This window comes from Anguilla rostrata, chromosome 4, assembly GCF_018555375.3.
Source record: "Anguilla rostrata isolate EN2019 chromosome 4, ASM1855537v3, whole genome shotgun sequence".
Lineage (NCBI taxonomy): Eukaryota > Metazoa > Chordata > Actinopteri > Anguilliformes > Anguillidae > Anguilla > Anguilla rostrata.
Genome location: NC_057936.1, coordinates 24,905,598 through 24,926,319, shown reverse-complemented (window position 1 = coordinate 24,926,319; position 20,722 = coordinate 24,905,598). Strand labels below are relative to the sequence as shown.

The 20,722-nt window shown below is 42.8% G+C and overlaps 2 protein-coding genes across 10 annotated transcripts; one reads left to right on the top strand and one right to left on the bottom strand.

Moving 5' to 3' along the window:
• Positions 1-279: 279 nt before the first annotated feature.
• LOC135252993 (ceramide synthase 2-like) lies at positions 280-14,540 on the top strand. 4 transcript variants are annotated; one of them, XM_064331726.1, is made up of 11 exons: positions 280-407; positions 2,083-2,255; positions 3,683-3,800; positions 6,831-6,949; positions 7,119-7,176; positions 7,451-7,501; positions 8,290-8,382; positions 10,034-10,162; positions 11,181-11,287; positions 11,551-11,707; positions 12,335-14,540. In XM_064331726.1, the coding sequence occupies exons 1-11, from the start codon at positions 396-398 to the stop codon at positions 12,551-12,553; spliced, it is 1,236 nt and encodes a 411-aa protein (XP_064187796.1). In that variant the 5' UTR covers positions 280-395; the 3' UTR covers positions 12,554-14,540. The 4 variants fall into 4 exon arrangements, with proteins under 4 accessions (XP_064187796.1, XP_064187797.1, XP_064187798.1 ...); XM_064331727.1 differs by lacking the exon at positions 280-407 and adding an exon at positions 733-1,235; XM_064331728.1 differs by lacking the exon at positions 280-407 and adding an exon at positions 733-1,235 and having other exon boundaries at positions 1,995-2,255.
• Positions 14,180-20,593, bottom strand: lsm7 (LSM7 homolog, U6 small nuclear RNA and mRNA degradation associated). Of its 6 annotated transcripts, none has more exons than XM_064331724.1 (6): positions 20,458-20,593; positions 20,134-20,224; positions 19,957-20,028; positions 19,591-19,728; positions 16,091-16,502; positions 14,180-15,248 (listed from the first exon to the last, which is right to left on the bottom strand). In XM_064331724.1, exons 1-6 carry the CDS (start codon positions 20,461-20,463, stop codon positions 14,945-14,947), a joined length of 1,023 nt encoding a protein of 340 aa, XP_064187794.1. In that variant the 5' UTR covers positions 20,464-20,593; the 3' UTR covers positions 14,180-14,944. The 6 variants fall into 6 exon arrangements, 5 of the variants coding, with proteins under 5 accessions (XP_064187794.1, XP_064187792.1, XP_064187793.1 ...); XM_064331722.1 differs by having other exon boundaries at positions 20,362-20,542; XM_064331723.1 differs by lacking the exon at positions 20,458-20,593 and adding an exon at positions 20,329-20,453.
• Between the last annotated feature and the right edge of the window lie 129 nt (positions 20,594-20,722).

The following is a 20,722-nucleotide window of genomic DNA, read 5'->3' as shown; positions in this document are numbered from 1 at the left end:
GGCCTATTTTGTTTTATTTGATAAGCCTATGTAAAGAATGATTGCACTGTGACGTTTAAAGTAATAATCAAAGAATGGACTGTACAATGACTAAAGCACTTTTTATACTGTGTTATGGCTATGTTGTAGGCAAGCCTATATGGAGAGAAATGGATGGTTATATTTTTGTGTAGGTTCTCATCAGTCTAGCCTACTCTGTGTTGTAGAGAATATTAGATGTGCCACACCCAGTTTTTTCTGATGCACACCCACAGTCTTTTTTCTGGCTACGCTAGTGCTTCAGGCATCTCTGTTCTCATATTACGGATACTTTAAATTCTCTCAAATTACTATAACTTCTATTTCAAGGGAAAGCAGCGGATAATACTACTGAACTTGGTGGTTCACTGGAGTCTATGAGAATTGACGTGAGTTTAACTCGTCTTAACTTGACCCAACCCAGGTTGTGATATGGTGGTTTGAATAGTTTTATATAACAGTGGTCATCTTCCTGTACTGATTGACCAAAAAAGGGTATGAGGCCAGCGGTCAGACAAATCTATGGCTCAGTAAAGATATAAAGAATCTTGGAATGGAAACTAAAATTGACGTCTCGGGGTTGAATTCAGAACATCTTGACCACTTTTTTTGGAAATATTAAATTTGCAACTGTGACCGCGTTCATAGTATTATTCTATGCTTGTAGAACTATGTCATGTACGCGCGGTAGAGGGCGCTTCTTCCCAAATAGTCGGCGGTCGCAGGTTTTTTATTCAAATGTAGACTATGGCTTTATATTTTTACCGAATTAAATAGGAAAATTCTTAACGGAACGCAATAGGACTGTTACAAACGCTTACAAATAGCGTTTCTCTTTCCTAAATTACTTTGTAATTGAAGCCGTTAAACTAACCGTACAATATATAAACGTAGTCTGGTATAAGACTCGTACGTAGCGTATACTACGGCGATTTTATATCATTTGTCAAAATAAAAAAGCAACGCATTTGTCTTTAGGTATATTAATACATTTATGCTATTATCTTTTAACAGCAGTTTTCTTAGCTGAGAAGAACGGCAATGTTCAGCGAGTAACAAGGGACAGTGAGCGTAGGTGTGCGCAACAACACGGGGCTGTCACTATATCAGTACGAAGACGCAGTAACCGATTCAAAGACATCACCAGCCTTCCTCAGTTGCTGACTGTACCACTTAACACTGTACCGCCGCCGTTTCCGTAATTGGAGAACAAACAGGTAAATATTAGGCTACTCGTTCACATATTTGTGTATAGCCTACTTGCTAAATAATAAAAATTACATCAGATAACATTCAATAGCCTACTCTAGGCTGCGTAACGGCTCAATTTGTAATGAAGGCGTGCAAAGTTGATGTCCTCGATGGATTTTATATCTGTTTTCGCTCTCCGAGTGATATATGCGTCGCGGATTTGAATGGGCATATATGACACGCTCTCCACGCGTGAAATTGATGTAATTTGTTTGACTGGTTGCCCACGTCATTTCTTATAGGGGATTGTCAATAAACCAATTAATTGGAACACCAATAGATCACTGGAACACGAGAATTAATATGCGTTATATTTGGGGTTTGGCAGGAGGTACTCGTTTTTCTGTTTTAGAATGTAACGTTTTCTTACTAATAGAGTGTAACAGAGTTTTGTATATTCCAAGCCTATACCTCTCAAAAATGAGATATTTTATTCAGGACAATGAGATATATGTGTTTTTGTTGCACCAAAATATTTGTTTTCATCGCATCTTCTGATTTTTTTTTAAAACACCTAGCCTATATTTTTGCGTCTACATTATAGGGTGTTTGTTCACATGACGTCATACTGTCAACGGATATATACCCAGCTATTAAGTGCATTCAATATGTCACGCAACATTTGAATCGGTATGTCAGGGGGGTGGGGGGGCTATTTTTTAATCTACCATTCATGTTCTCACACACAAAGGTTTTATATCACATATTTTGGCACATCCTTGCAGGTCCCCAAGTGAGTCAGAGGGTTAAATATCGCCATTCCTGGTATCACCTTGGCAGTCTCTCGGCTAATTATTACTTTGCCCCCGCAAGATGGAGGCACTGATGGATCAGTGGCTATGGCGACAAGAGTACTGGTTACCCCCTGGAATCACCTGGAAGGACATAGAAAGCAGCAAGGACTCGCAGTATCCTCTGCCCCGCGATCTTTTGGTCACCCTGCCCGTGGCGCTGGGATTCATTGCTCTCCGTTACGTCTTCGAGAGGTGAGTGTTGGGGAATTGACCCAGCCGCGTTTCCAGGGGTGTGTCACCAGACAGTTTTGTGGCGGGTAGATCTCCGTTAGATGCGCACCGCGCTTGCGGTTTCCTGGGGGATCGGCTGACGTTATCTCTGCCCTGGTGATGTACATATTGCGGATGGCTAAGTCTCTAGATTAAGTCTTAGGCTGGAAGTGAAGCATGTTTACAAGAGACATGACAAAGAACTACAACATCAAGATCAAGACACAAGTGCTACATGAAAGTACTGGTAGATCAAGATAGAACATGCAAGCGTTACATGAAAGTGCTACTTGATTGTGGATAGCCCCGCAGAGAAGTAAGGTGTTAATGTTAGTTAGAGATGTGTCTTCAGACTACGACAGAAGATAGGTAGGCGAGGGGTTTGTACAGGAATGGGGAGTTCATTCCACCACTGGTGAGAACAGGTGAAGGGAAGCTGAGAAGTATTGGTGAGGAGGTACGGGTGGGGTATTTTTGCACAAATTTTTGCATTTCCTGATCATGTCCTTCCTCATGTCCTACCTGGGCAGGGCTGATCGAAGAGAATTCAGAAGAGGAAATGTGTAGTGCTGCCGTTTTTTTTTCTTTCTTTTTACATTTTAGCCTTGTAGCAAACACCATTAGCAATCCACAGCAACTTCAACTGATCACATTCATTTTACTTACACCCCAGCTGGATATTTGCTGAAGCCTTTGATGCTAAATGTGCTGCTTGGGGGTACAGAAGCAGCATCCTTAACCATTAAGCCACACTGTTGCAAGTGCCATCAAGCCAGTGTGTCTGCCCCTGTATGGGGTTTCATAGGGACACTGTCAGGGCTATTGGGGGGGGGGGGTCGGGTGGTATGGCCAGGATGCTTGTGATGTCATTTGTAGGGTAACATCGTAGAGGTGGAGGGGAAGCTGTGCTGTCAGGTGATTGGCAGGCAGCTGGGTGGGGCCTCTGTAGCACTGTCGAGCTTCTGTAATTGGAGATCCCTGAACCTGAATGCAAATCCTCCCTGACCTTCTCATGTCCCACTGATGCACTTCCCACATCAACTACTGCCTTTCCAGGTGACTGCCACATCAGACATGCAAACACACATGCATGCAAACATGCACACATACACACACGCACATGCACACACGCACACACACATGTACACACACACACACTTACAGACACACACTTACACACCGTCCTTGGATGGTGTTGCCACAGTTTCCTTATGTGTCTCACAGTCTCAGTGCTGAGTTTCTCTGTCTGGAGAGGCTGTTTTGTGCTCCAGTGCCAAGGGCCTTCAAAACTGAATAATTAAGAAGGTATCACTAATAAATTAGTAAATGTGCAGATATTCAGTATTCATTAAAATGGTTAATGAATTCTCTCCCCATCCCCACCCTTCCACCCACACCAATACCATCAGGGCAGTGGCTCTCCCCTTAAGCAGACAGCTGGGCGTACGGGATCGAATTCAGGCTCGAGCTGCGCCTGTCCCAAAGCTGGAGGCCTTTTACACCCAGAGCAGCCGCCAGCCTTCTAAGGTGAGTGTCCCCATCCAGTGAACCTCAGATTTTGTGTGACTAATCCCAGCTCACAGGATGCAACAGTTCCATGTGAAGATACACCTGTCTTCTACTTCACCTGCAGCTGGTTCAGCTTCACAATGGGTTTACAGCCCGGGGGGGTTGCTATGTGGTTAGGCAGTGTACAATATGGATTCTGTATTTAGTCAGGAAAATTAGTTCAGATTTGAAATAAATGCAAAAACGTGAACCGCCATCGCTCAGATTAGAGAAATTAACGGAATCTTACAAGGAGACAGTTTGTTTGGGTGTTGGGTTGGGATTGTTATTAGTCACTTGGGGTGAAAAGTATGTGACCGCAAATAATAAAATGACAACTAAGTCTCAGAACTCACATGGGTGTTGTATGTTTTTTTTTTTTTTTTTTGTGAAAGTTGTGCATTGTGAAAAGTGTCCAAATGGCACGTTTCACCATATAGACACTATAATATACCTTAAAACAGAAGCTCAGCCACAGGACACTGCTGGACAATCAGTAGTTATCATTCTGTCAAAGGCCTGTTTTTTTGTGCTTGAGTTGCATGAAGGAATTTATTAGAATGGGGGAAATGTTTCCATAAAAATATGACTTGAATGATGCCAGGTGCGTTAGGGATACTCCTGTACTAAGGGCCATGGTATGATGGTAATGTGCCTTTGCACGGCTATTTTAAAGCCGTAAATGTGCTGTAACCGAACTCACGTGGAAACGATTCCACCCATTTGATTTGCTGGGGTGGAATTACCTGTTGTGCTCAGGGCTTGCATGTGCAGGCAGGCGTGCGTCTGGCCCTAAATGGGTGTGTCGTCTCCCTGTCTGCATCTTTCTAGCCGCCAAATTTCCATGTGCAGGTGCACCATTCTTTCTTGTTGTTTTTGTTTGGGGGGGCGTTTGGGGAGCAGGGACCTGCGGCACTATTAATTGTGCAAATGAGACTGTTGAGCTTGTAGCTGTGTTTGGGACCAGGAAGGACATGTGTGCATGTTTTCATTTATAGGAGGGGAGGGGCCCCATATCTCTGTGTATATGCTCAGCTCATTTCCTGGACCATTTGCAAATCTCACGCCTGCAGGTGCTCTGTCTCAGTCATTGTTCCTCTGGTGTATGTTTTCCACTCACAGGGCTGACTAGACACTGGCTTCTCAGGCACTTATTATACATTATTCGTGAGGTTGCCAGGTGCTCTTGTCCAGGGGTGTGTGCAGTTATCCTCCCAGGCACGAGGCCTCAGTGGTGGGGGGGGGGGGGGAAACTTGGTGTGCTGATCATGACTGTAGAATCGCTGGCCTTCCTCCGACGCGGACTGAAGACCCGCCTCTTCAGACAGCGTGCGCACCATCGAGCGCTCCCACCTTTTGTACTAAGTCAAGTTATGATTTTAGGCTCTCTTCTTTGTGCTAGTGTTTTAGTAACAATATGTCCATACTGGCTACAGGGCTGAATGCTAATATTTTGCCAAGGAGCACATATGCTCCTAAGTTGAAAAATTCATGGGCCCACTAATGCACCCCTGTTAGTAGATGCACTCCTAAATTATGTTTCCAGTTAGCACACATGCATTTTCAGGAGCTATTGCTCCTGAATTGGGAGCCCTGGGCTGGTCTGGGAATGTTGTTCGCCAGGTCAGACACTATTGCTCATGTTAAAGAGGTGAATGCTTTTGTGCTTATCTCACATTGTACGTCAGTCTGGGCTGAAGCGTCTGCTGCTAAGCGGGTGCAATGTAATTATGTTAGTAAACGTTCTGTGCCTTGAACACAGAAATGATTTCTACTAGAGTATTTGAGATCAGGCGCCTCGACAATCCAACAGGCGTACTGTAACACAGGTTGCACTGCTTTTTTACCAATACTGTACAAAGGCTTTTAGGGTAATTAACTATCACATGGCTGGTGAACACCCCTGATAAAAACCTGAGCCCTGTGTCTCAAGAAGGGGAGGGGACAGTGTATGTTACACCAAGATAGGGGAATTGAAGAGAAAGATAGTGTAAGGCTACTGGGTTAAGTGATAATTTCATAATGTTAACCAATGTTGAGGCCCAGTGTTGCAGGTCTATTTCTACAATTAACGTGCAACACTGGGCCTTGCTTTATTCGAAAAGAGAGGTGGTGTGCACACATCTGAAACACTACACAGGTGCCTAGGGTATGTATTGGACTTCTAACCAGACACTTCATTAAATGCCCCTCTGCAAGTTTAACAGTGTAAACAACTTCTCACGCTGACACTGTAACTGCTACTATACCCATAGAAGATTGCTGCAGGTTGAAATGTTGTTTGCAGCAGTAAACTTGTGGGAGTGCTTCATACAGCATACAGGCATCTCTTTTTCCTATTGCTTGGGTCACCCAAGAGAAATTATGCTGTACAACAACAGAACAGCAAGGGGACAGGATGCTGCTTGGCTAATTGATGCTGTGAATCCTTGATGTTAAGATGGGGGATAAGAGGAGAGCTTTGCTATTTGACTTGATATAACAATATGGTCAGATAAGGAATGGTGGCACATCTTCATTGTTATCAATATGCATTGTGCCATTGTGGTTAGTTTCCCTTTCTCACTCTGCCAAAAACTCATCACATCTGTTCGGATCTAATTATTCTGTGTTCTGTTACAGCAGGTAGAGACATGTACCCTACATGGCCAGACATATGTGGACACTTGACATCCAACATCTCATCCAAAATTATGGGCATTAATATGGAGTTGATCCACCCTATCCACACTGAGGTGTGGTCATATGGTGTGGCAGATTTTGACCAAATTGCAGGCTATGTAACCTTATTGCCAAAAGGGTTGGGCCGGGCTTGTGAATCATCATTAATTGGCAGCCTTTGGCCTGATGACTTGCTTGGGTGTCAATGGAGCCTCAGTCAGTTGATGAAACCATATTATTGTGAAAACCGGCCTTTGTGTTGAGCTTTGGGGAGGGTCTTGAAGGAGAACTCACTTGCATGGAGGGTGTGAAGATGAGTCTTATGCTGCTACCTTCTTCTGTGTTTAGAGTGAGATCATAACCTTGGCCCAGCAGTGTGACATCACTCATAGACAGGTTGAGACCTGGTTCCGTCAACGCAGAAACCAGGACAGGCCTCGCAACACCAAGAAGTTCTGCGAGGCCTGGTGAGTTGGAATCTGCTGTTTTTTCTGTGCTCAGTAAAGATGATTACATGCTGTCGAAAGTGATGGTCTTTTGACATGAAAAATTGCCCTCAATTGTAGTCAGTTTCAGTCAAATCATTTGAAGTAGCTGAAATGCATCCCCCAAAACCATACTCTTTTGGTTTTGCAGCTGGAGGTTTGTCTTCTACCTCGTTGCTTTTTTGGCTGGTCTTGCATCTCTGATTGATGTGAGTATTTGAAGCTGACTTTCATTTAGCCATTTATAACTGTGGTTATGGTCTGCAGTTGAACCAGGTACCTTTCAAATCATTCACACAGTAGTAATTACGAAAAATATCCCTGAATATCTTGGATATGCAATCTAGAACAGGATGTTACAGTTATTAATTACAGGTACTTGATGGTTCAGTTACTGTTAATGTGAGCTTTCCTTGTCTGCCTCCCTGTCTCTCCAAGTCTAAAGTCCTGTGTGACCTCTGACTTTTTTCTTCTGCTCCACAGAAACCCTGGTTCTGGGATTCTAAAGAGTGTTGGAATGGATACCCCTACCAAGTGAGTATGCACTCCTGGCTCTTGGTGAACAACCAGACAAAATGGGCTGCACAGTTCACATCCTTATGGATGCATTATTTGGCCACTGTCTCACTGTTTCTCTGACCTTTGTAGTGTTATTTAAAAGGACTGGTGTTCACTCAAAATAGGTTACCATATGACCCCGCACAAAAGAAGAAGCAGCCAATATTTCAAAACGTTCTCAGTCGGATTTCTGTTTGCTGTTGACATTACTTTTGTTGGCTTTGGTGATTTCCCCCTTTTCAGTCAAAAGGATAAGAATTTGTGTGATTGAATGGCTCTGCAAACTTCCCTCTATTGTATTCTGCTGAGCTCTGCGAGGTGTACATTTCACGTCTGAAACCTGGAGATGTCATTTTTCGGCTGAAGGGCAAATTTCCTCTATGCCTGGCCATGAGACGAGTACTCCCACTGTAACTGTCAGGAGATGCTTTGTACTTAAAGCTACACCTAACAAGATTTTTACACCCTTGTTGATCAGAGTCATGCGCTCAGGCCGTGCGAAATACTGAGTTGTTGTATGTTAGAAAACATCTCCTCGTTCTGAAAGGTGTGCTCCCAAGTGTGTTTCTCCTGAGCACCGCAGTGCATGGGCTGCAGGTAGCGTACCCTCCCAGGAAGGGTGGATATCCAGTGGGACCTGGGCATTGGTGATAGTCTTGTGGTTTATCTGCTCCAGCACAGATAACCTTCCTGTAAACCCCTTCCTGTCTAGGAGGGCTTGCAGTTTACCACTGGTACACGTTTGTCTCTCCTGGTCTCCACAGGCTATTACTGAGGCTCAGTACTGGTACTACACTTTGGAGCTGGGCTTCTACTGGTCCCTGGTGCTCTGCATTTCTGTGGACGTCAAGCGAAAAGTAAGTCTCACCAACCTGTGCCAAGCTGCTTCCCACATTGAAATATATCCTGCCTCTCCATAGCTTTACTATCACAGCCCAGCTAAATATGTTCGCACCCACACCCAGGTCAAAGGAAACACGTATTCCCTGAGCTTCATTCACGCAGCTTCCTTTCAGTTTGTATGTTTACGTTACATCTATTGGTCTTCAGTTCCACACTGGAAACAGACAGGAATAATACATTTTGCATGACGTGGGTCTTCTGAGTCTTCAGTTGGGGCGCCTTATGCGACCTATGGCTTAATAATAAGTAGCTGCTGATTGCACTCATTTCAGAGACTGCACATGCTAACACACCCTCGTATGGAGGACATGAGTGGAGGACATTTGCTTAATGGAATGGATCTACAATTTTTTTAAAAGATCATTTGTAAAAGTCATCACATCACATGCATGTGTTTCCTTTTTCATTCGTTTGTTAAACATATGACTCCAGCGTATTAATACAGTGCATGCACAATGTAAAATACAGAGTGATATGGTCATACATAAAGAGTTGACTAAGGTGTAGAGAAGTTTTGCAACACCCCATGGAACCCTCTGCCAACAGTTGGCAACAGTAACGCTAGGATTCTTTCCTGGAACATGGGCTGCATTGTTGCATCAATGGCTGGTGCTTTCATGATACACCATTGAGGACCCTAAACAGAACATGGTCTTAAGCTAGTTTGGCAGTAATAAAAATGGCATTCAGCTGTTTAGCTTGGTCAGTCTGGCAGAATTTAACTTATTTAAGCAAGCCTTTGTATGTAAGAATGACCTTACAAGATCAAATGTTACTTTGATCACTTTTTAAATGTAATACCGTATTTGTTCATTTAGTGCAATCTAGCTTTCATAGTTTCAGTCCTATCAATTATTTAAAGTTGCCCTGTTGACTTTGAAAACAGTTTCAAAGTATCAGTTTGGATGTGGTCATTAACTTGAACTATCGTTAGTTTGTGCAGTAAGTGGCCAAAGGGGATGTTTGGTAATGAGATACCCCCCATTATCTTTCACACCTGTGTCCCTGAGGAGGCTGCACCTCCTCCCACAATGCCGCAGTGCTGCGCCTGCCTCAGCTCGGCACATGGAAAAACAAAAGACCTCCCGATAGCATGATCTTGCACGCTACATCTTGCTCTGAAGCCCTGCGCCTGCTCTCCCGCACATCGTCCCACTCACACTCTTTCAGTGTGACCTCACTCTTTCAGTGTGACCTCTACAAAGCGGCCCGTTCACTGGCTGAAATGGCTCGTTTCGCTTGTGAAAATTGTGACTTTCAAGAGTGATTTCATGTGGCCCTTCGGCATATGATTGTGTTTGTTTACTTGCCTGTTAACGTGGGATATTAGTTTCGTGTGAGTATTTTGTTTCAGGCGTTATATTTTTTATTTGCAATTCATTGGGGTGGAGATTCATTGGGGAAGTAAACTCTGTCCTTATTTCTAATAAATGGGTCACTATGGAGATTCAATATGCCATTGTAATGTGCATTAAAAAGAATCAGGCCAATGCATTTTGAATACACATGCAGGTTTTCTTAATTTCCTCATTATTCGCAACCATGTTTTCTAGATATATGGTTTATTCACACACAGTGATATCTTGGGATTTTGTTTGTCTGCAGGATTTTAAAGAGCAGATCATTCACCACATTGCCACCATTTTCCTGATTGGATTATCTTACAGCTGCAACTATGTGCGTGTCGGCACCATTGTGATGCTTGTTCACGACTCCTCAGATTTCCTGATGGAGGTATGTTTCCGCCTACAGATTATCCAACATGCTCTTCACCACGTTTTCACTTATGGATTCAGACAAATCGCTTGGACATAGCCAATAATTGTTCTGTGACTTTGAGCCACTAAGCAAAATGCTAACAGAAGCAATCAGGTTAGTGATCCAATAGTAATGTAAAGCCAATAGGTTTCCCAGTAGCATGGTGGAGAAAGCAACCCTGTGTACATGTTTGGTGCATTAATTAAATTGTCTGTTTTATTTGGAAGGAATACCTATGATGGGTCATGGTGATCCCAGGCTTTCAGTTAGTGTAGCATTATTGCCAGCACTAGACAATTAGTTTATTACTTTCTGCCTGAAGTCCCCTTGTTCGCAATTCAAACCTGTTGCTCAGCAAGGGTATTAAAAATTCTTTAGCTGTTCCTTTTCTCAAGGAAGTGTTGTCCGGGAACTATTACTTGTAATGGTGTAGTATTTCACCGATATTATCTCAAAGTAATCATTGTCTGTCTCAGCCATGGGTACATGAAATATGCATGGTTTGTCTTTTGACTTACTGATGCTGTGGCCTCTGTTCACACTTCAGTAAATGAAGCCTGCTTATCAGAGGCGAGAAATGTTGGCTGGTAGTTGGGCTGCATTGATGGATTATGCTGGTGCGTAGAATGCAATTTAACACAAATGAACTCCCTCTCCAGACAGCAATAGCACACATTAGTCACATAGCAGCCTTATATCAGGTTTAATAAAATTGTACTTTTGGTATGTTACCAGGAAATGGTAACTGAATTATGGAAAATACATCTATACATTGTAGTAAATATATCTAAGTGATAGCAGTTGGTCTGACCTGAAGAACTGGATATCTTTATCTTCCACACTTATCTAAATGGGATGGGTGCTATCTTGCTAGGGATCATCATCGTGCTCATTTGGAATGCTTAAGAATACGGGCCCAGTGTTGTTTATCTTGAAGACCTGTCTCTGAGACATCTGAATGGACAGTCACTGTACATGTGCACTTTCTCCACAGTCTGCCAAGATGTTCAACTATGCCGGCTGGAGGAAGACCTGTGACACCTTGTTTGTCGCCTTTGCAGTAGTCTTCCTGGTCACGCGTCTGCTGATATTTCCATTCAGGTAAGATGTTTGCTTCAAAATGGCGCCAGTGGAAGAGTGAGAGAGGAAGATGGTCACACAGATAGGTGTTTAACACCAGATAGTCTGATGTGAATTTAATCACCAGGGCCATCAGCACTACTGTATATTATTGTATGTAAATAGCCTGAGGAAACCTGCATGGTGAATTTACATGTTTACAGGCTTAGGATGACCCAATGTTTCAATGTTTTAAGGTGTGGTTTTTTGTGCTTCTTTTTCTCTTTGCATTTCTGATCTTTTAGAGTCATCCACTCAACCCTGTTCTTGTTCCTGGATGTGTTCGACCCCTTCTTCGGCTACTACGTCTTCAACGCCCTCCTGCTGGTACTCCAGGCACTCCATATCTTCTGGGCCTGGCTGATCGTCCGCATGATCTACAAATTTGCCTTCATGGGCAAGGTGAGCTGAGTGAATCCATGAGCCACAGGAACTGTGAGGAACCATGGCACAGAACAGGCAGATCGCAGGATATAGCTGTTCCTTCCGTTTCTCTGTAAAGAATCTTGGTGACAGTTCCCTGTGAAAAACAAGTGCGAATCCGCAACAGCTGCGACCGCACACGCGCATGCATCCATGTGTGCATGCATCTATGCACACACCCTCACACAAACACGTGACCTCTTCTTTGGCTCATAACCAACCTTTCCACAAAATCTTGTGCAAATCTGTGAATCCATTCGGGAGTTATGCGCCTTTTTGTGATAGGCCACGCCCATCACCACGCCCCCTCTTGGTCAATTGGCCTGAAAGTTACTCAACTCTACCTTCAGTCTTGACCAACGTCCATGCCAAATTTCAGCCTCCTGGGGCAAAAACTGTGGCCGCTGCAGGGTGGGACACTTTTGTGGACCAACCGACCAACCGACAGACAGACAGACAGAGCTATGGAGCTGCCGGTCGCAGCTAAAAACGCTATCCAAAATAAATAGAATCGAATAGAGTCTTTACAGACCCATCAGGAATGGTCCTGAATAGTTCCCAACACCATAGCCAAGCATCAGAGTGAAAGAGTTTCTCGTCCTGCAGGTGGAGCGCGACGAACGCAGTGACGAGGAGAGTGAGTTTGAGGAGGAAGACGAGCAGCAGGAGAAAGAGGATGAAGATGATGACAAAGAAGAGTCCAGCTGGGAGCAAAGAAAAGATGCCCTAAACTCCAAATTCACCACGCTGTCTGACAACTGTGTCCTCAAAAACTTAACCAAACAGAGGAGCAATAGAAGTAGCAGGCTCCCTAAAGCAAGATAGTATCGTACCCTCCCCCTATGAGGTCAGACTTTGAGAACATATGCTTTCTTATTCCTGTCTTAATATTACATACCATGGTGATATACGAGCCATACATGTGCTCATACAGAACTTCTATGACATGCCCCATTTACTGTTTCAAATTGCTTACTTTGAAGTACAGGTAAAAATTGTGGCTTTAAGAGTTATTTTATTTGGCCCTTCTGCATATGATCATGCTTTTGTTCAGTTGCCTCTTAACATGGGATGTTTGTTTGGTGTGAATATTTTGTCCCAGGCTTAATCTGTTTTGTCTGCAGTTTGTTTTAAAGGGATATTCATAGAAAAGCATGTACTGTGTGTAAAAGTACTGAATGACTGTTGAGCAGTGAATAGATCAGGCAGTTGAATCTGTTATTTCTGCCCTAGTGTGACAGTTCCCTGCATTGCATTTGCTGTAATCTTCAGAATCAACTAATCTGCCTTGCACCAGATGCAGAGAAGCGGTGCGAAGCTATTTGTAAGGCCTCACCTTTAAGAACTTCATTATCAAGATTACCTTTATTTTTGAATGGCCTGTTTATTTATTCTGTCTGGAACATGCAGGTGTGCAATCTCAACAGTTAGAACTGTGACCTCATATCTTCTTTATGGAACCCCCCCCCAGTCCAACATTTGAGTCAATCTCAAAACAATTGGAAAATTCTTCAGTTGTCATTGTTTTTGGAACAGTGCCACAATTATTTATTATAAATGTATGTATTTTAGCCCAAATTGGTCGTTTGTTTGCGTAATACTATCATTTTGTGCACTGAGCCATTTTAAAGCTTTTGGTGATGTTCCTGTTGCATTTGTCACCGATTTGCTTCATGCTGTCTGGGCAATGACAATGTAATAGCACCCCCTAGTGAGGGGTAAGAGGACCTGCAACTTCAGCAGGTAAAACTGGTGCTTGGTGATTTGAGGCTCCACTTTCCATAAAGATGCAAATGTAAATAGTACAGACCCACACTTAATTTATTTAATTGTTTACACTTAGTTGTTCTTTTTATTGACAATGCATACTTCTTAATTGAATCCATTACAGTGAGGTTCAATCTTCCAGTTAATGCAGGTTTAAAATGGACAGAGCACAGACATGCTGTTGATAACTAAAGATATGGGATAAGGGCTTGAATAGCATGTTGCTGCATTTTGATGAGATGAAAAATATGTTTAATAGCACAGACATGGAAAGCTCTCGACTTTCCGTTCATTTAGTGGTTTACAGAAGTATACAGGGAATTGTGAGAATAGATAGTTGCCAGGATACTCTTTCCTCATACTGTTATTTTTGGGACAGTACTATGAGGCTATATGATTTATACAAATTCGCTGTAAATATAGCTGTCTGTTTTATGTTGACTGCCATTTTGCACCATTTAAGTCTAAAAATGATACTGCTTTTTATTTCTTTGCTTAAATGGTATAAATAATTATGTTCTGAATCAAATTTGTATTGTACTTTGGCTATGATATATCAGTCTAAGTCAAAAATGCTAAGAAAAATGCTTTAATTGTTTAAATGTAATTATTTTTTATACTGTAGACACATTTTTTCTTTCCAGAAATTCACATTGCAAAAAACAGAACTGAATGTCATTCAGATTTGTTAAGTGTACACGACTGAAACTTGAGTGACTTGTTTCTAGGGTTGTGTTTTTATCTTCTAGCTGCTAATTTTATGCAGTTAGTGTATAGTGATACATAATATCTACCATTTGTTCCATGGTCCATTTTTCTATTAAAACGACTTTATTGCATTTGGCTGTGCTTTAGCTAGATCTGTTACATTTGATCTCTGTGACCAATAGGTGTTCTAAAAGATTTTAAATAGAAAACAACATTCCTCAAGGCAATTATTGTATATTAGTCAATGTTGTTCCAGAATTTTAAAAGTATGTCACATAAGTCTTTTCTCTTTGTGATCCATTTAATATTAATAATAAATCCATTTTGATTAAATTGACACATTGTGTTTTGTGTTGGTACAACCAATATTGGTACATCCAGAGAAATTTTGTGCATAAAACAGATCACATGCATTAATAACATACATCAACCATTTCTGTATATCTACTGTAAAAGTATTTGCATATACACAAACATCAATAACAAAGTTACCTGCTTTTGTTAGAGCTGATCATATAGATTATGATTAACTAAATGATATAATTTAAACAGAATTAAAAGCATGCAGTGTACAGCTTACCACTTCCACCTGAGGCACACCAGAATACCCAGAGAGGAGGAGGAGGAGGGTTTGATAATGACTGTCAATCACAGAGAAAATCCACACATGAAGGGGGTGTTTTTGTGCACCTTGGCCTGGCAAGACTTCTGGCCCAAGTTGAGTCCTATCATGGCTTGATATCAGGAAGTAACCCTGATGGTGACACAGCCACGGACTGGTAGAGGACACGGGATGCTGTTGTCCATTTCTATACAGGTGTCAGTATAAGGGTCCAGGAGCACCATGTTGGGGAGGGTCTTGTTACCTTTACGCTCCCCCACCAGGTATACTTGGCCATTGGCAGTGCTGCAGCCTGTGAAGAATTTCTTCTCCAGACACACTTCCTCTATAACTGTCCACTCATCCGTTGTCACGTCTAGTCGCAGGGCCTGACCTCCAAACAGGTATAGCGCGCCGTTCAGTTTGGTGGCAAGGAGGTCATACCTAAGGTTAAGATAACCATTAAGACCAGATTTAGTGTCTAAGAAAAGTGTTTTTTCAGGAGGAACAAAAAGGTTTCACAGTTAGGCTAACTGCGCTGCATGCCTGCTATTGTAACTGTCAGGAAGAGCTCTAAGAAAAACTGGTCTGCTTATTCACCTAGCTTAGTTCACACTATGAACAGAATCCTGGGATTGATTTAGTAAACTATGCAGTTAAAGGAAAAAGACTTCAGAAAGTACAATGTGTCATTTTTTCTTTGGGACTTCAATTTTTCTAATTCAATGGTAACCAGCCCTGTGCCTAGAGATCTACTGTCCTGTAGGTTTTCACTCCAACCCTAGCAAATCACACCTCATTTAACAGCTAGATATCTTAAGATATCTTAAGCTGCTAGAGTCAGGTGTGCCAAATTAGGGTTGAAATGAAAACCAAGTGTGGTAGATCTCCAGGAACATGGTTGGTTACCACTAGGTCTAATTAAATTAACACATTGTATACTACATGAGCTCCTGATGCAAGCTGGACAGTGAGAACCAGAGTGACACAGTGCTTTATACTCAATTAATCAAACTCATAGTTGTAGTAAATACTACATAGTAAATTAGGAAAGAACATAACAGGCCATTCAGTCCATGTAGGCTCATCATTTAGCTATACACCTCAGTGTCCAGCACTGTCAACTAACCTAGACTTTAATACCACAAAGTGATATCCATCCAGAATTTGCAGTTGCTACCTTGTTCTGTTGGCTGTACATGCATGTATTTATGTACAGATATTTGCTAAAGGTGAGCCAACATTACAGCCAGTGACCAAGACAGCTGAGGATATAAATTTCATACCGTGGGAGTGGGGAGTAGGAGACTACATCCCATTGGTCCGTCTGCACCTGGTACCTTTGGATGCCACTGTAGACCTCTCCATTTTCATCCAAGCCACAGGCTATGTAGATGCAGGAGCCCATGGCGACCACAGCCGCTCTCTCCACTGCCCGCACCATGGGGCTGACGTTCACCCAGCTCTCTGCTCCCAGCATCAACCGCTCCACGTCTGCTATGGGCCCCTCATCCATGCTGCCACCCAGGACAAACAGCTCGTACCCGAGCCCCACGGAGCAGTGGTTGTGCCGGGACTTCTGCATGGAGGGTCCGTCCACCCAGTTACCTCGCGCAGACTGGAACACTCGCACCCAGTCCACGCTGTACCACACCACCTCATCGAGGAAGTGACCCCCCGTCACAACCACAATTTCCCCTGAGGAAAATAAAGCTGTTTGAACACAGCTACCATTTCAGACAAAAGCAAAATCACCCACTTGTATTAATTTAATAAATCCCACTTGAGCATTTATTATATTGATGCACATAGCTGTAAGTGTTCACATGTAAGAATAGACCAGGGCTTCCCAGCCCTGTTCCTGGAGATCTACAGTCCTGTACATTTTCACTCCAAACTTAACAAAGCACACCTCATTCAACAGTTGAGGTCTTGTTGAGCTGATAATTGGTAGAATCAGGTGTGCCAAATTAGGATTGAAATGAAACCCTACATGATGGTAGATCTCCAGGAACAGGGTTAGGCAGCCACAGTGGAATGGAATGGTAATTTCTGAATTAGTTTTAGTTTTCGCATGACGCTTTGAGAATCTGCAGCTCCCACTGAAAAAGGGACCATTACCTACTGCTGCCACAGCATAGTGTGTGAGATGTTTCCTTTTGAGGGGTGCACAGGACTTCCACAGCCCACAATGGGGATGGAACTGGTACAGCATCTGCTCGTCATGGTCATGGGGCCCACCAAGCATGTAGAGAGACTCCTGGGGCCTGAGTCGAGGCACGGATCGTGGTTCAGCCCAGCTGGCCGGAGGGTTGGAGTCCAGTTTGCAGATGAGCTTGGCACGGGGGTCAGAGCCCTTGACACTGGTCAGCAGTTCGCTGATGTAAGACAGACTGAGGAACTCAGGCCTCACCAGCCCAGCCAGCTCCCGGAAGTCATCCTCGCGGCTGGGGTCGAAAGCCGCCCAGCGCAGGGCAACCTCGAATGCAAAGTCCTCCCGCGGCAGGAACAGGTCATCGCTTGAGAGGAGGTCGGCCACATTCTCCTTGGACAGGTACATGAAGTCCTCCTCGCACGCCAGAGCAGGCAGGTGGGTGAGAGCCACCTCCAGCGCCACCGCATACAGTTCCAGGCAGCCCAGCTGCCAGGCGTAGGCCATCATGCCCAGACAGTTACTCAGGTGCAGCTCCCTCTCCAGGAACTTGCAGCACAGCAACCTTGCCTTCTCCAGCTGAAGGTAGTCTGCGGTTTCCAGAATAGCCAGCACATTCTCCCTGTCCAAGGCCAAAATGGAGCTGCGTGCGTATTCCATCAGGGTGCGGAATTGTTCCAAGCGAACCCCTTTGATCTCAATGTGGCTCTTTGTGCTCTCTAGGCCTCCCCCGTAAAACAGGGCCCGGAAGTAAGGGCTCAAGCCTGCTAGCCTCTGTCGGTTCACCAGGAAACTCTCCGTGTCAACCTGAAGGACCACGTCTGGCACCATCTCCCTCTCTAGCTCCTCAGAGGTCACGCAGGGGTATTCGTGGGCAGAGTCCAAGTCCCCAGCATGCAACTTGGAGGACGTTGTGGTGTTCAGATCACAGACCTCCTGCTCTGACTTTTTGCAGGCCATAGTTAGTCTCCACCCCCTTCTCCCTACCTCTGACTAAAACAAGCCTCTGCTTGGAGGTATTTATATCCCCTGGCGCCTCTTTCACGGTCACTAACAGGGAAGCCAACTTGGATTTTATAAACATCTAAATATACCTCCTACGGCAAAGCCCACAAGCCTGCCTTACCGCTCACAAAACCAGCTGTACACACAAACAGGCTTGTGTCCATAGGCCTTTGATACCACTGGATTTTCACCATTTAGTATCTTAGTTTCAGGGAGTAATTGGGCCCCATTTACAAAAGCATTAGAAATGGCTTTGTAACCCTGTCCAGACTGATACAGTTCAACAACTTTTTTCTTTCATCTCTGTGGGAATTTCCTATTATCATGGTATAGTGTGCTTATGGTGACCACTTCACACTGAGGGCAAGGTTGAACATGAGTGAGGTTTAGATTCAACCGGGCTGCCTGCAATCAAGACTGGCTGTGTTCCATTAGCTGAATCAAATTATATTACTTTTTCACATGGGTGTTTGAGAACTTAAACTCATTAAATAAATCAAATTGTTTTTAGAAAGTGTTTTGTGTTCATTCAGTTTCCCTTTGTCTGATATTACTAAATATCAGAAAAAATTCAGGGTGACAAATATACAATAATAGAATCAATTACAATCAATAATAGAATGAAATCAGAAACGGGGCAAATACTATCTTTTTAGGTAACATGCTTCATTAAATTACCAATTTTACATTTGATCATCAATTCCTCAACACCTACCTCACTTCACATTTTTTGTAATTTCTTGATTTTTTTGTATCAAAATGCTAAAGTAATAGTAAATCCATGCAAAATTACTGCAAGTAATGGAATTATGCCAGAAACACTCAAAATTATATATGAAAGTTGAATTTACTTTTCTGACAAAACAAATGAAAACATTTATTTCATGACCATGTAATGTCTGGCCTTTTGACTAAAACCAGTAAACCATGTGATGATTTTAGTTACAAATCAAACATTCTGAGGAATAGATAATATTCTGGCCATGTACAAGCTACTCAAAATCAATCATTCCACCCCACCCCCAAATTTTCTTTCCAGCCACACACCAAAATTAAGTGTTTTAATACTCTTAACATCTCCCCCCCCCCCCCCCCCCCCCCCCCAAGTATACAATGCTTCTCTCCCCCACTGGACCTATGAGCAAATACGATAAATACAATAAAAAATGTATTTATAAAAAATAAAGAAAAAATTAAAATGAGAGCAACTTGATTTGGGGAAGGGTTACAAAGTTTTTTTAAAAAAAAACAACCACAAAAAAAACTACATTTCAAGGACAAGTACAAACAAGTGTCATTTTGCTCTATTTTTGAGTCAGTGCTGAACAGGTAAATTAACTGAATTACATGCAACCCTTTCTTGAATAACTGTTTGCAGCAAATCATAAGTTCCCTCCCTTTGAGTTTCTGATGATCTTTCTTCATGCATGTATCAATACATCTACATCTACCACCTGGTCATCTTTCTTATACTTCCTGGATCAAACACGTAACCTACTTGTACATTAATAACTTAAAGGAAACTAGAAAGCTTTTAATGACTCCCGACAAAATGAGGATAATAACGAAAGGTAAGAGCAGTTCTTGATAATTGTTGGAGGGTCGAGGGATAGCGGGGACTCCACTAACCCTCCTGTTGCTGGACAAAGGGATTCGGAATGGCCTCCATGCCGTCCTGCGGACAGATAAGCACCACGGACGTCCCTCGACACACCACCAGGCCCAGTTGTCGCGTGTCCTCCGTCAGTTTATACTGATCATCTGGGTCTACAGAGAGGGTTTCAAGTGTAAAGGATTTCTGAGGCACATCCACACAGTTTGTTTTTCAGGGTTGCTATGAAGAAATAGCGGGTTTGTATTTTTGGTTCGGATCTCATGTTTAACAAGTTACTATATTATATTGTTCCAGTGTAACAAAATGAATAATTTCACGCTTTCATGAACAGGTTAACTTTTCACGGTAGATAAAGGCAATCGTTTGTTGGTGGTTCCTACCTCGCATATACTCTATCGTGCCATCCAACACCAAGTTCAATAGAGGATCAAAGCCTTTAAGGACTCCGCTTGCTGCATAATGAAATAAACGAATTAGTAAGTTGTGAAAGTAAGTTAATGTTGACTACCCAGTTCTGCTTGTTGACCATCTAGTAAGCACATCGCTGCTTTGGTTACCTTCTCGTCCTCCCTGAAATTTCACTCGGATGGTCTTATCGATGTATTTTGAGAGGTCGAATATACTCTCCTTCTTCTTTTTTTCTTTGTCCTGAAAATTTAGAGAAGCCTGATTACAACGTTAACAGGGTAGCATAGCTATAACACGATAATTCATTAGGCAAAATTAGCAAATATCCCATGCAAGATACCCACAGTTAAAATCAGGATTATAAACAGAATATTTACGTTAATTTCTAGCCACCAGGGCACAGCTGTTTTTAAACTAACAACAGAAGCATGCATCAAATAGAAACTTGCAAGCAGGCTTGCTATTTCACTCACCGCCATCTTTCAAACGTGATCCAACTATGCAGTAAGCCGGATAAGCCCCTCCTCCTTTCGAGGCATTTGACCTTTGAACCTCTGCACAGATTATTTTAGAGAGTTGCACCCAAAATAATTTAAACACAATCAGAGCTATACCGTTTAAAAACACTACTTCTTTTGAAACGTCGAACAAAATTATATTTTTTGATTATTCAGTCCAAGAGATGACGTTATTGACAGGCAGCCTTTCAAACAAATGGAACTGCTTCTGCAAGGTAGA